General features: G+C 42.1%; 1 protein-coding gene across 1 annotated transcript; it reads right to left on the reverse strand.

Annotated features, from left to right (window-relative positions):
- Positions 1-20: 20 nt before the first annotated feature.
- xkrx (XK related X-linked) lies at positions 21-12,742 on the reverse strand. Its single transcript, XM_063494787.1, has 3 exons — positions 11,860-12,742; positions 5,470-5,729; positions 21-1,692 (listed from the first exon to the last, which is right to left on the reverse strand). Exons 1-3 carry the CDS (start codon positions 12,207-12,209, stop codon positions 827-829), a joined length of 1,476 nt encoding a protein of 491 aa, XP_063350857.1. The 5' UTR covers positions 12,210-12,742; the 3' UTR covers positions 21-826.
- Between the last annotated feature and the right edge of the window lie 19 nt (positions 12,743-12,761).

Genomic DNA, 12,761 nt, shown 5'->3' on the forward strand with positions numbered 1-12,761 from the left:
ACATAATTTTATTTATTGTTCAAGTAACACAGTAGTAGCAGTGAAGGCACTGTATTAACAGGACAAAACATTAAAAAATAAGAATGATTTTTAAAGCACTTCAATAAAATAGAAGCTCATCAGTGTCAGTCTCCTTAATGCAACATCAAAAATAAGGCTAGTTCTCAGTTTCCTGTGTGTTACAGAAGACACAAAAATATTCTCATAGGCTTTTAGACATTTGTAATTTTCTGTTTCACAACACAAAGCCCTTCCCCCCCCTCACTTTTTCTTTTTAAACAAAAGCCAGCCACAGTGGACAATGAACAAGACGAGGCATTCATCACAGCAGTTGGTATGAGGAAGATAAATTCATCTTCTGACCTTTCCTTGTCATCCTCCTGTTAGTGTGTTTTTTCTTTTTTACTTTTTTTTCCCGTTAATAAGTCTCCTACTTCAGATGCAAACCTGTGCAAAAGGACCTTCATGCTATGAAAACCCTGAGATTAAGAAAACAGTGTGGTCTCCTGGTCGATGTTTGGGACACTCCACTTGGCACGTATCCCCTCACACCTGGCTCAGGCTGCCCTCTCAACAGCGGCCTTTGTGTGTCGCTGCATATCTCGGCATGCTACATTATTTCGTGTACCGACCTTTGTGGGGCCCTCAGTGTATGGGATCATCTTTAATGAGAACACCAGGAGTCACCCTAAATACCTTACAGAACGAGAAGTTTGAACTGAAGAGAAAAAGGCAAAAGTTTGTTCTCTAACATGCCACCTCACTTTCTCTGAAAAAACACACTACTCCAGGCTTTGTTCAGCGATGCACCTTTATGTTAAATTACTTAGGCCGCCTCCATCATATCGTCAACAATAGCCGTCTCCCGCTCTCCAAGCTGGCTGGTGAGGTCAGGAGGTTGTGAACCCTGATTGTCCAGCAGCTCCACCGGCTCCTCAGCCCCAACCACCATGGTGGCTGAGGTAGAGTACGAGTGTGGCGGCTTCCCTCGCCTCCCCTGCTCTCCACGCCTTTTTTTATGGCAGCAGACGCAGTGCAGGCAGTCGTGGACGTTGTACTTGAAGAGGCGTCTGAAAGGGTGGAAAAACTGGTAGAAGAGCAGCATGAAGAGCACAGCCAGGCTGTAGCAGACCAGCAGCTGGACCACCAACAGCGGGGCGCACACATACTCATAAAAGTCTGACTTGAAGAAGTACCAGAGCGTGATGAGGAGGAAGTTCTCAACAAAGCGCCCACAGTAGTACATGGCCAGGCGGCCCCATTGCTGCCTTTTCTCGATGAGCTCTTGATGGGTGAGGTCAAGCTGCACCGCCGACCAGCAGAAGATGTTTATGCAGGCGTACAGCAACGTGAACATGCACAGCACCACCACAGTGTCCAGCTTAGAAAAGTTTTTCTCCACATTCTCAGTTAGAGAGCCTTTCCTGGCCCAGAACTCAACCCAGGGGAGGAAGAAGAAGAAAAGAAGGTTAACCATGCCGACAAGGATCACCCAATGAGTGAGTGCCGAGCTGAAGAGGACCAGCGCCGTGACCCGGGTAGCTATCTCCAAGCCTCTCCAGACAATCATGCACAGGTAAGCACAGGGGCGCAGCTGTAATTTGTAGTCATCGAATCTGATCTGGATGGCCAGAACGCTGCACACGAGGGCCCCGTAGGTGATGGAGATCAGGGTGATGACCATCAGCACCACTGGAAACACAGACACAAGTCACCTGTTAGACTTCTCAAAAATCACAAGAAACTATAAACTGTTTAAAAAAAAGTAGTTTTATTAATGATTTGGACACAGAGAACATGATTTATTCACTTAAAATGATCAGAATTTAACAGACGTAAAGCAGGCTCTGACACCGCATCAAAATTTCATGTCAACCTGGAAATTTTCAGGAAGTTCATTGACACGAAAATAAGAAATATTGCACTGCAGACTCTGCAGTATAACTAGAGCATTGCAAAGACGGAAGCATCAGGTGTTAGAACTAAGTGAAGGTGTCAGAGATCGATCGGTTATTGCAAGGAAAGAGGGGCTCAGCATTAATCTAGTCTTTGTTGGAGCTGAATTTGTTGGATCCAAAGTACAATCAGTCAAATCGAAAGTGTTCACACCATCACTGAAAAAAAAAAAAAAAAAAAAAAAAAAAAAAAAGCACAAGAGCGCCTTCATCAGAAAAACAGTGATTTTCTCAACAAATAAAAACTTCAATCAGTAAAAGTTCAGTGGAGAAATGCTCTCTGGTCTCGGAGACGAGCAGCATCAAGAGGGGAAACCAAATCTAATGGTCAGCTGAGACAAAGCAGCATTTCATTGTGAATGATGGAGAAAAGTTCATCCTGCTGATAAATTGTGAGATTTGTTGGAGTAGCAAAAGATTTGAAGTGAAGAAGAAGAACAGGAGAATCGTGGTGAAACATGATGGGGTAAAGCCTTCACTGGATTTAGAGAGATCAACACCAGCCTTTCAAGCAGACGTCCATTTATCAGAGACCTGCTTCATTCTCTCGAATGCATTTTTGGGGGAAAGGATTCCCACCGAAGCAGGATAATGAGTACAAAACTTTGAAGGACTACTTGAAACCAGTGTTAAGTCACTTGACTTGAACCCCCTCAGAATATTTATGGGACACTAAGAGTGAAGAAGGCAACTTTTCCAGGTTTTCCAGAAATGTGTCAAGTCCAAGATACAACTAAGAAGTACTTATATATTCTGAAGGTCACGATGTAGCTTGCAATTTTGCCAATTCAACAAGATGATATTAGCGTTTGAGTTAAAAACAAACAAACTGTTCTTTAACTGCACCAGCAGCATGGCAGGAGGGGAGGAGGAGTTGGGCTGTTGGCCTGGGTATCATTTTGTTCCACTCTGAACAATCTCAACTAGTTTTAGATGGACAGAGGAAAAAGAAAAAAATCTTTCCTCTAGTGCCATCATCAGGTCAAAATTTTAAGTTGTTCTAAAAGCAGTGCAAAGACTGACGTGTTAAAAAACTAAACAGTGAGAATGTGCTTTCTTACATGCTCCGTAGACTTTCTGTGTTGTCTGTCTGTGGCTAACTTACTGCTCTTGCACACAATATACCGCCTACTTCCAGAACATCATGATAAAAACATTTTAATTGCAAAACACAGGTTGAATTTTAGTTATTTTTAGTTAGTTAATTTTAGCCACAGGATAATCTATACTTTGCCACACATACCTAAAAATAATGTTTAAAAAAACAAAATTAAATTTGTTTTTTTTAGTCACTATTTTTTGGTAAAGGGCACAATAATATAATCATGTCCAGACGTTTTGGCAGAGGTAGACTACTGTGGACGGCTGCAGAAGTTAAGGACTTCCACAACAGTCCTAATTTCTCGTGTGACCCCTCAGGAGCAACATGGTGACAATCTCCACATTTTCCAACATGATAGTGATGTCTAAAGGGCTCAGAGATGATCAATTAACATTTTGAATTAATGACTATCTGCTTAAGAATCCATGGTCGTTTCTTAAAATGCAAGTGGAAAGGCAGACACCTACAAATTGATCAGCTCTCAGCCCTGATAAGACTTGAATTGGAATCAATTAGAGTTTAGCACAGAAGCTTAAATCCACCATGCAAAAGAGAACTGCATAAATTGTAAAGAAGGACCAACATTGACTCTTTGCATAAATGTAGAAGTCTACAAACCTATGAATTGCTTATGAATGTTCTTCACTTTACTATAAAATCATGTAAAAATAAAAATGGAAATGGCAAAGTGTCAAAAAAGAAGAAACGAGCACAGTGAGCTGCAGACAACGGGCTGCACACCTCCAGCTTCTCAGCAGCTTTACATTTGCCGTTTTCACGCTTAAGCAGTGTGCAGAAAAAAATCTAGATCTCAATTATTCACAGAAAACAAACAAAAATATTTATGCCTGAAAACATGCCTGAAGCTGTTAATAAAAACCCCCAAAACACCAGTTTGCTTTGGTGTCCCAGGAGTCCTTTAAAAACTATTACACCACATCTGCTCGTAAGCACAGATGTCACCAAGCTTAAAGTTAGAGCATCAGTTTTATATTTGGATATTTCCAATTGTGTAAAATTAGAAAGTAAAAAAAGTTTAAATATACATTGTTAAGAATACATGTCCCAAAGCAACAAAAGTCAGTACATGTTTGAACTATTGTGGTTTAAATCTTGTTTTTTTCCCCCCCATCCACACTTCTCATCTCTACCTTTTACTTTTTAAAGGAAACCCTGTCCTGCTTGGCGTGGAAGTGTAGTTCTTTAACACCAATTTCTATTATTTATCAGGCAATGTTTTTTCCAGTTTTTGTTTTTCTGTCATTTTAGTTTGAAAAACCCAAAATGTTTTCTAAACGTAAGCCAGATAACGCGTTCAGGTCAAAGTTTGACTTTTGTCTACTTGACAATTTTTTAAAGGTGCTTTGGATCACTGTCATGCCTGATCCTTCTCCTTCTGCCAGATTTGTTTAAAAAAAAATGGCAGCAATCCTGTGAGCCAGCATTTTTATACATTCACAGACATTTATGGCGCCATCCATGAATATCATTTCCGTAATATCTATTGCACTTTAACGGCTCCTTACAGTCCAACACCCACCTCTGTGGGTTCACAGCCGACACGATAAGCTAAAATCTGAGCCTAACAAATTCATCTTAACCTCATCTGACAAAAGAACGCACTCTCAATATTCTGCAGACACCAGTTCAGATTATTTTGCGAAATTTTACCATAATAGTTTGTGTCAAAATGCAAGCAACGGGTTTTTTGTGCATAAAAGGTTGACTCTTTGTGGTTTCTTTCACCACGTCTGAGCTGTCACAGAAACTCAGTTTTACACAGACACCCTGTGTCACGTGCGAAGCTTTTGCTTTTTTGAAATCTCAGAGACAGACTGCACCACTCTCAAGATTCATCCAAGTATTTCCAGAAGCACAGCCAACGTGTATCAGATTACTCATGCCATGACTGCTTCTATGCGGTTTGATTAATTTTTCCATTTATTTTTAGCTGCTAAACAAACTTCCTGCATGTTTCTTACAACAACTTTTTTTTAAACTCTGCTGGCATCCTCCTCCGCAGGGTGTCTGCACAGGCGTCTTCCTCAAGGAGCTCAGTTACAATACACACTTTATTACAAAGTCTTGGCTGGCTTGGGAACACCTTGCCATACTTGACAACTTATGAACAGATATTGTAATTACTAAAAGGTGATACAACTGTTAACAATGTGACATTTAAATAACATTTTATAGCTCTGCTGTAAATTTCCCCGTGTTTGTGGACTGCATTTACATAAACTAAAACTGGCAGTTTCTTTTGATACACTATCAATTCAAAGTGATGAATCATAGTTATAAAGAGCTGCCAACCTGAATGATTTTCATCATTTTAATATTATTAAGATTTTTTTTTAAAGATACCCTCATACTGGAATAATCATCTGACCCCCCAGCCCCCGTGATTCTTACTTCTTGTAGGGAGGATGTATTTCTCCTGGATGGTGGCGTACAGCTGGAGTGTCAGCTGCGGCGTAGAGCCCAGAAAAGCCTGGATGACCGCGGTGCGTTTGAAGGCATTCCTGTGCGTGGCCAGGATACGCTCTGTTTGGCCAATTTCCCACTCCATCTCTGTCCCCATTCCCTTCTTCAGCTTGATCTTTCTGGAGATGGTGACATAAGGCTCTTCCTTTTTACCTGCCTTGAAATAGATCACCAGTGCCTCAAAACACCTGAGGAAGAGAGAGAGGAGTGTGTGAGAGCGAGCGAAGTAATGTTCTCACACCAACAGAGGGCAGTGCGATGTTAGGTTTAAATTAGAGGACGCCACGCTGGTAATGTTGTGATGTCTGTGTTGTGGAATCAGCACATGAGAGCGTGAACGCTGAAGGGCAGCAGAGGATCCAAATCAGACATGTGAGAGGAAAGAAGGGAAAGCATTGGGGCTCATGTGTCGGGAACTTGTTTTTCTGCTTTGTTTTTAAAACTTTGGACATTATGGCACTGTCACAAAACTGCTCTTATGCATGTCACAGAAGAATGAGCAAGCCTTTGTTTGTAAATCACAGCTATAAATACACACAGCACTGAGAGTCCAGCAGGGGGCACTCAGCAGGAGGACTACCCTGCTCCACAAGGCCTGGATGGATTACCAGAAAGTCTCAGGGTGTGGTTCCCTTAAGGTTTGCAAGGTAAATGCTCTCAGTGTTTGGTCACAGAGGGAAAAAAAAAACAAAAAACAAAAAAAGCACTATTCATAAAGAGGGGAAACAGGTTTTGCACTGAGAAGGGTTTCTGTGGAAAATGTATATCTGCTCGCTTCAAATAAAGCCTCTGGATGCTCAACAAACGTCATGAAAAGGAAAAATAAACTGAATGTGGACTTAGGTGATATAGCCAAAGTGCAAGTATCATCTGGCCATGCCAACACTTTAATAATATTCATTTGAAATAACCAGGAACAGACAGCGCTGTACATCTGTATGCAAAACACAGCCCTCTGAGTATTCCCACCGGAGCACTAAATCTCACATCACTCTATTGGAATGCCTTTCCGACACTGTTGCTTCAACTGCTTTTTTCTAGGAAAGCTGTAGTGTTTATGTGATCCACTGTTCAATGCCTGAACTGTGTTTGACCCACATTTAGATGGCAAGTAGGAAAACAGATCGCATAGTCACTCAGCCTCACACAAGCACACACATACTTTATTCTTTATACTGGCTGTCACAGGAAGGCCACTTGACTTTCATGTACAAGGTTTGCCACAGCGTTACGGAGAAGGCACAAAAACCTGATATCATTTCCTGGAACTCTGGCAGTACAGTAGACTCGGGATGCAAAATGATGGCACTGAACCTGAGCCAGTCTCCACTTAGGAGTCTGTAAAACGACTAAGAGGCAGGCTGAATTTCACTTAGAGAAGGAAAAAAAACAGCATGACATACAAATGAACCTGCAAAGAGAATCAATACCCTGACTTCAACAGAAGCATCTTATAAATTTATAGAAGGAAACATTGGCTACTGCTCTGTATTTGCAGTCTAAACATGCAATCTGTCCCCTCAGTGTACAAATACAGCAGCACTGCGGGCCACATACCACACGAAAGAAGAGGAACTGCCTTTAAAAAACATAATGTCAAGCAACTCAAGAAATGCTGACATTCCTGACTATATAGGGCAGAAGAGCATTCAGGAAATTCTTTCAGTAAGTCTTTAGCAACATCCTCCTGTTTTGGTCACTTGGGATTACACCATCAGCTTCAGTGGCAAAGCCTCCTCAGACTGTTAAGGTTGAGACACATAAGACGCTCAGCATGTTTCAACTAGTCCTGGCTGAGAAAAAAGTAACTATGTGTTGTGTATCCCTGGCTTGGTTTCATACACTTAAAGAGACAAGTCAAGACAAGTTTCTCATCAGATAACGTCTTTGTTTTACGTTGACTGTCAGAGTATTTTGCACCAGTAATACAAGGCTCTGAAAAAAATGGACCATCTATACAGTTATCTGTGAACATCAAGGGTTGAGATTCCTCTCTTGACAGCAGATATGGTATGTCTGACGGTGTGGCCACGAGATCAGCAATTACGCCATCCCTAAGTCACACAGGAAGCCTCCCATCTGAGCCAAGAAGCACCAGAGGTGATTTATTCACAGCAGCGCGGTCCATAATGATGCAGAACAGAACAGGATGAGCTGTACTGTAGAAACAATCATGGTGTCTGTTTTCCGGCCTCACTGCTGCACTACCGGCAGGCATCAGAGACACAACGGATGATAACTGAAAAGCATTAGACATGCAGTCAGCAGAAAACTGCTTCAAAGGCCATTTTGAATCACTGGCATGAGCAAAGCTTTTTTAGGTGGAGGTGAGACGTGTGCTGGATAGAGAGCAAGTGTACACAGCTGACAGACCCAGCTGTTTTTTGTTAAGGTCGGCAGCAGGACCATCCTTGATATTTTCTCCTTTTACTCAGTCCCTCTAAGCTCCTTTAAAACACAATTTGAAATTGTTAACATGATCAGGACCTATTTATTAAAGCGCCAAATGTGAAATTATCTATGCCTATTAATTAGAAGGTACCAATCATGGCTTTTTCCCCTTTTATGTTTTATTCTTACAGTCTACTATAACTTTTGTGCATAACTCACAGTTCTAATTGTCCTTTAGATGTAATACTTTAAACCGGATTGTTATTTAAAACAATCTCTTCTTCTGATTGGTTCCTCTTCATAATCAAGCTACAGGGGTGTTTGAAGTTGTTTAGCTGTGATGTGGAAGCAACAACACACACTCACTGGCCACTTTGCTAGGTACACCTGTTCAACTGCTTTAAAAATGCAAATGCAAATGCAAAAATGCATAAGGCAGCAGCTCAGTGCATTTAGGAATGTAGATATGACCAGGATGACCTGCTGAAGTTCAAACCAAGCATCAGAATGTGAAAGAAAGGTGATTTAAGTGACTTTGAATGTGGCATGGTTGTTGGTGCCAGGTAGGCTGGTCTGAGTATCTCGGAAACTGCTGATCTACTGGAATTTTCCCCAAACAAAATCTCTAGGGTTTACAGAGGATGGTCTGAAGAAGAGAAAATATCCAGTAAGCATCAGTTCTCTTGCCAAAAAACCTTTGCTAATTCCAGACGACAGGGGACGACGGCGAGACAGCTTTAAGCTAACAGGAAGGCAGCAGTAACTCAAATTCAACAAAAGGAATGCAGAAGAACATGTCTGAACCTTGAATCAGATAGGCTACAGCAGCAGAAGACCACACTGGGTGCCGCTTCTGTCAGCTAAAAACCGAAAGTTGAGGCTAGTGTTCACACAGGCTTAACAAAAATCAGACAAGAGAAGATTAGAAAAAGTCTGTCTGGTCCGACCAGTCTGATAATTTCTGCAGCGCCTTTTCAAATGGCAGGGTCAGAATTTGGTGTGAACTACATGAAAGCATCGATCCATCCGACCTTGTGTTATAGTTCAGGCTGCTGGTGGTGGTGGTGATGTAATGGTGTGGGGGATAATGTTTTGGCAGACTTTGGGACCCTTAGTGCCAACTGAGCATCAAGCAAACCAACAGCCTGGCTCTGTACTAGTGCTGACCATAGCTACTCCGTTCTGGGCACAGTGTGCCCATCTTCTGATGGCTGCCTCCATAATGGAGGCTTCTCTATCGTCCAGCTCACTCAAGAGAATCAATAAGTCATTAATTAAGATTGTTTTGGCAGGTTACTAAAGCTTGAGTTCATCACCAAGACTCAAAAACACCACATTTGAAGACACAGTGTTTTGACTGTTTGTCTTAAAGACAGTGTAAAGTTTTTTGTGCAACTTGTAAAAAGTACAGTACTTGAGTAAATGTAGTTAAATTTTTACCAATGTTAAGTTATGCTTCCTGCTGCTAACGTCTCCCAATATCATTCTGTATTACTCTTCCATGTGGCTTTATCTCTTATATATGTTAATAATTATATACTAGTGGCTGGATGCCAGATACTGTGGCCTTACTTCATTTACAGTAAGAACCACAGCTCTATTTTGCAATCCAGCATGCAAGTAGATACTCTTTATATGTCTCTGCTACATTGTTATGATTTGCGATGCAATTTTCACTGACTAAAACTGGTAAAACAGGAACAATGTGAGTCTTGAATTCTTTTACCATATTTGGACACTACACTACATAATATATAAGCTTAGATCAATAGTGTTGTCTCAGCACTTGAGATTTCCTGACCTTTGATTGGCATTACAAAGCATTGCCTGTGACTGTCATTTAGTTATAATTTAATCACAATCTGTTTTTAAATGTGTAAATTATGCTAAAATATATTTAACTGGGTTTTTTTAGGCTTTGCTGAAAGCTGAGCCATAAATTAAGCCACCTTTTAGCCGTGCCTCTTTCTGCAAACTGTTCTTTCCAGGGCACCTAATCTGCAACAGAAGACAAAAGGGTACACGCCCTTTAGTTTGGACTGTAAACGCACCTCATTACGTCTGAGCACTCCAGAGACAAATCAAAGTTCAGGGAGAGAATCAGGGACGGAAGCATAGGTTTGAATTTCATGCATGTTTCCTTTCATACATGGCACGTCTCCACCTGTGTTTTCTTACATGAGTCATCATGTGCAAAACAGGTATCTCAGCTCAGATCAACAGACATGGAAGTGCAAGCTGAGCATATTTAAACAGAACTCCTCCCTCTAAAAACGAACTAGCTTTATCAAAGCTAGCAAACACTCATTGTTGCTTGACTGAAATGTATTCACTGGTGTTATTTTTTTCTAGATGTGCTCATTTGTCTCACCTACAAGAATAGAATAAAGCATGCGTTATTTCTAGAAACCTTTGCAGCAACATCCAAAACCCTTTTCCTCTTTCTCTTGCCTGACTGGTCTGCAGCACAGAGACCTTTGGATGCCATTAACATAAGATGAGGTCATACTACCGAGTGGCATCAAATCATAAGTGTGAAGCATGTGCTACAAAGGCATAAGTAAGTGTTGTGCAGTCATTTGACAGAGTGACCACAACCGTCGAGCGGTTGGCCATCAGGGAGACTTTAAATTAAAAGAGGGCGACGGATATCATCGGACAAGCTGTTTGTTCTTTAGTCTATTACTATTCAACACACTGAAGGATGTGGGAGGTTGTGATGTTCACTCATCTAGCCTCTTCGTCATAATGGACGCGCTGTCCATCTGGAGTGTGATTCGGTTACCAAACCTGCAAATCTTTATTCAGTGCAAAAACACTGGTTCAACCATAATGCTGCAAGAGTGAACAACAAGGGACTGACATCAGTGGACGTGGATATATTTAAGCGTGGCCAAATTAGAGCTCATTACAGCTTTGCAGAGCCAAAGATGACATCCTGTCGTGTTTGATGAAATGTCAAAAACCAGATATTACATGAAAAAAGGCAGCTTAAACTCATCTGAGAGGGTAGATTAGGAGAATATCTGCCTTACAACCACAAGAGATTATGAGCTATCAAAAATGACTGATAGTCCTATGCAGTTTTCAGTTTACTGGGTACGCGAGCAAAAGCTAATGAAATTTTGCAAGATTAGCTCCAACATTTGCAACTGTTAGACTTGTTAGATTTAATTAAAGTGGCAGTTTGTTTGCTGTTTGTAGTTCATGAAGGTACTGAACCCGAACAGGTGTTACTGTTCATTTATATCATGCATCTTACATCTTTAAGCAACTCGTCTCCATAGTTTTCCCCTGCTGCAGAGTCATTCCAGCTCTCAGAGGTTGCTGCCAGGCTTTAATGCATTCTGCAGAACTTGTCAATTTGTAGGCCATTAACTGTCCTGCACTGTTCATGGAAACTGGAACTGGCATGCCCACTTAGGACTTAAGGTGAACTAATGAGATTCAGCGATGCAAGTTTTCTCTGTTAACTGCTTTGTCTCTAACATGTCAGCAATCAGTGAAAAACCGCTCTTGTTTTTTCAGTTTTAAAAGTCTTACGGTGTTTATATACTGCACTGCAGATAAAGAAACATCAAGTCTGTAAAAATCTGTAACATTATTGCTAAAACATATATATCAAATATTAAAATGGCATTTAACTGTCTGTTTATGTGCTACTTGTCACCGTTTCATGCAGTCAGCAGTGGCTGACATCTAGTGAACTTCCCTACAGTGTAAAATCAAAACTGGAACTGGAATGACTGGAAATTAAACTGGATTCATGGGTACTGGGGATGTTTTCTTCTGCTTTTAAATGTCCCTAAATGGTAATTTATCACAGACCAACCTTGTTATTGTGGGTAAAAAGGTGTAATAACAAAAATGACAAGCAGTAAAGTATCCTGATTTCAAGCGCACACACTGGCCACGTTTCCCATTTACCTGATAACCGGGCCCAGCAGCAGCAGGTGCAGGAAGAGGACCAGAGGCCGGTCCCGACCCAGGTCTCTGTGGATGAAAGTTAAGGCTAGCTGAATGAGCACAGCGGGCACCAGCATGAAGACGATGGTGAAGCTCATCCAGATCACATCCTCGGTGCGATGGTACATACTGCAGAGCACGGCGGCCGTGATGAACTCAGCGCAGTAGAGCACAGTGGCCAGCACGACGCTGAATGGAGGACGGGCCCGGCTGTGATTGACCACCAGCATGACCCCGTTCTCCGCCACAGAGGAGCACTGCTCCAAGTCCGAGATCTCCCCGTCCTGCTCCTCCATGGCAACTTCGCACATAGTGATTCTGATGTTTACGCCGCGCAGCGCGTGAAGTCAGAGTGCCACTTTAATAGGAACCTGCCTCCAAAATATTTCCTTTGATGCACTGTCCCTCCAAACTTTCCTCATTACGTATAACTTGACTATCCGACTGCAGGCATTCACTCATCCCCGACTCCCCCCGGAGGCTTTTGTATTCTGTTTTCCCGTCGTCGTCGTCGTCGTCGTCTTATATTGCGTTTCGGTGTCTCCGCGTTTGGCCAAATGGAAATCACCTCACTGTCCGTTTGTGCAGCGTCAGTGTGCAGGATTGGCAAAGTTCAGCCCAGTCATACACCCATTTCTCACAATAACTCCAACCGGCCGACGATCGTCCAAGCTCGGCGGTGATCTGAAGCGTCCCGATCGCTCGTAGTTGTTCCTGGTTAAACATAGAGGACTTGGCTCCGGGCTGGAGGTGTTTTGAGTGCCTCCGTGTTGGCGTGTGGCTGTTGTCGGGTCATATTTTCAGTGTTTCATGCAACAGCTGCGTCAAGTCAGGCCGAAACTCAGAGAGGCACCGGAAATGAT

This window comes from Pelmatolapia mariae, linkage group LG2 (genome assembly GCF_036321145.2).
Source record: "Pelmatolapia mariae isolate MD_Pm_ZW linkage group LG2, Pm_UMD_F_2, whole genome shotgun sequence".
Taxonomy (NCBI): domain Eukaryota; kingdom Metazoa; phylum Chordata; class Actinopteri; order Cichliformes; family Cichlidae; genus Pelmatolapia; species Pelmatolapia mariae.

Coding starts and splice junctions, on each gene's coding strand:
- xkrx (XM_063494787.1), bottom strand. CDS start 12,209: ATGTGCGAAGTTGCCATGGAGGAGCAGGACGGGGAGATCTCGGACTTG. Junction 5,730..11,859: donor CTGCTGGGCCCGGTTATCAG/GTAAATGGGAAA, acceptor TCTCTTCCTCAG/GTGTTTTGAGGCACTGGTGA. Junction 1,693..5,469: donor ATACATCCTCCCTACAAGAA/GTAAGAATCACG, acceptor CTGTGTTTCCAG/TGGTGCTGATGGTCATCACC.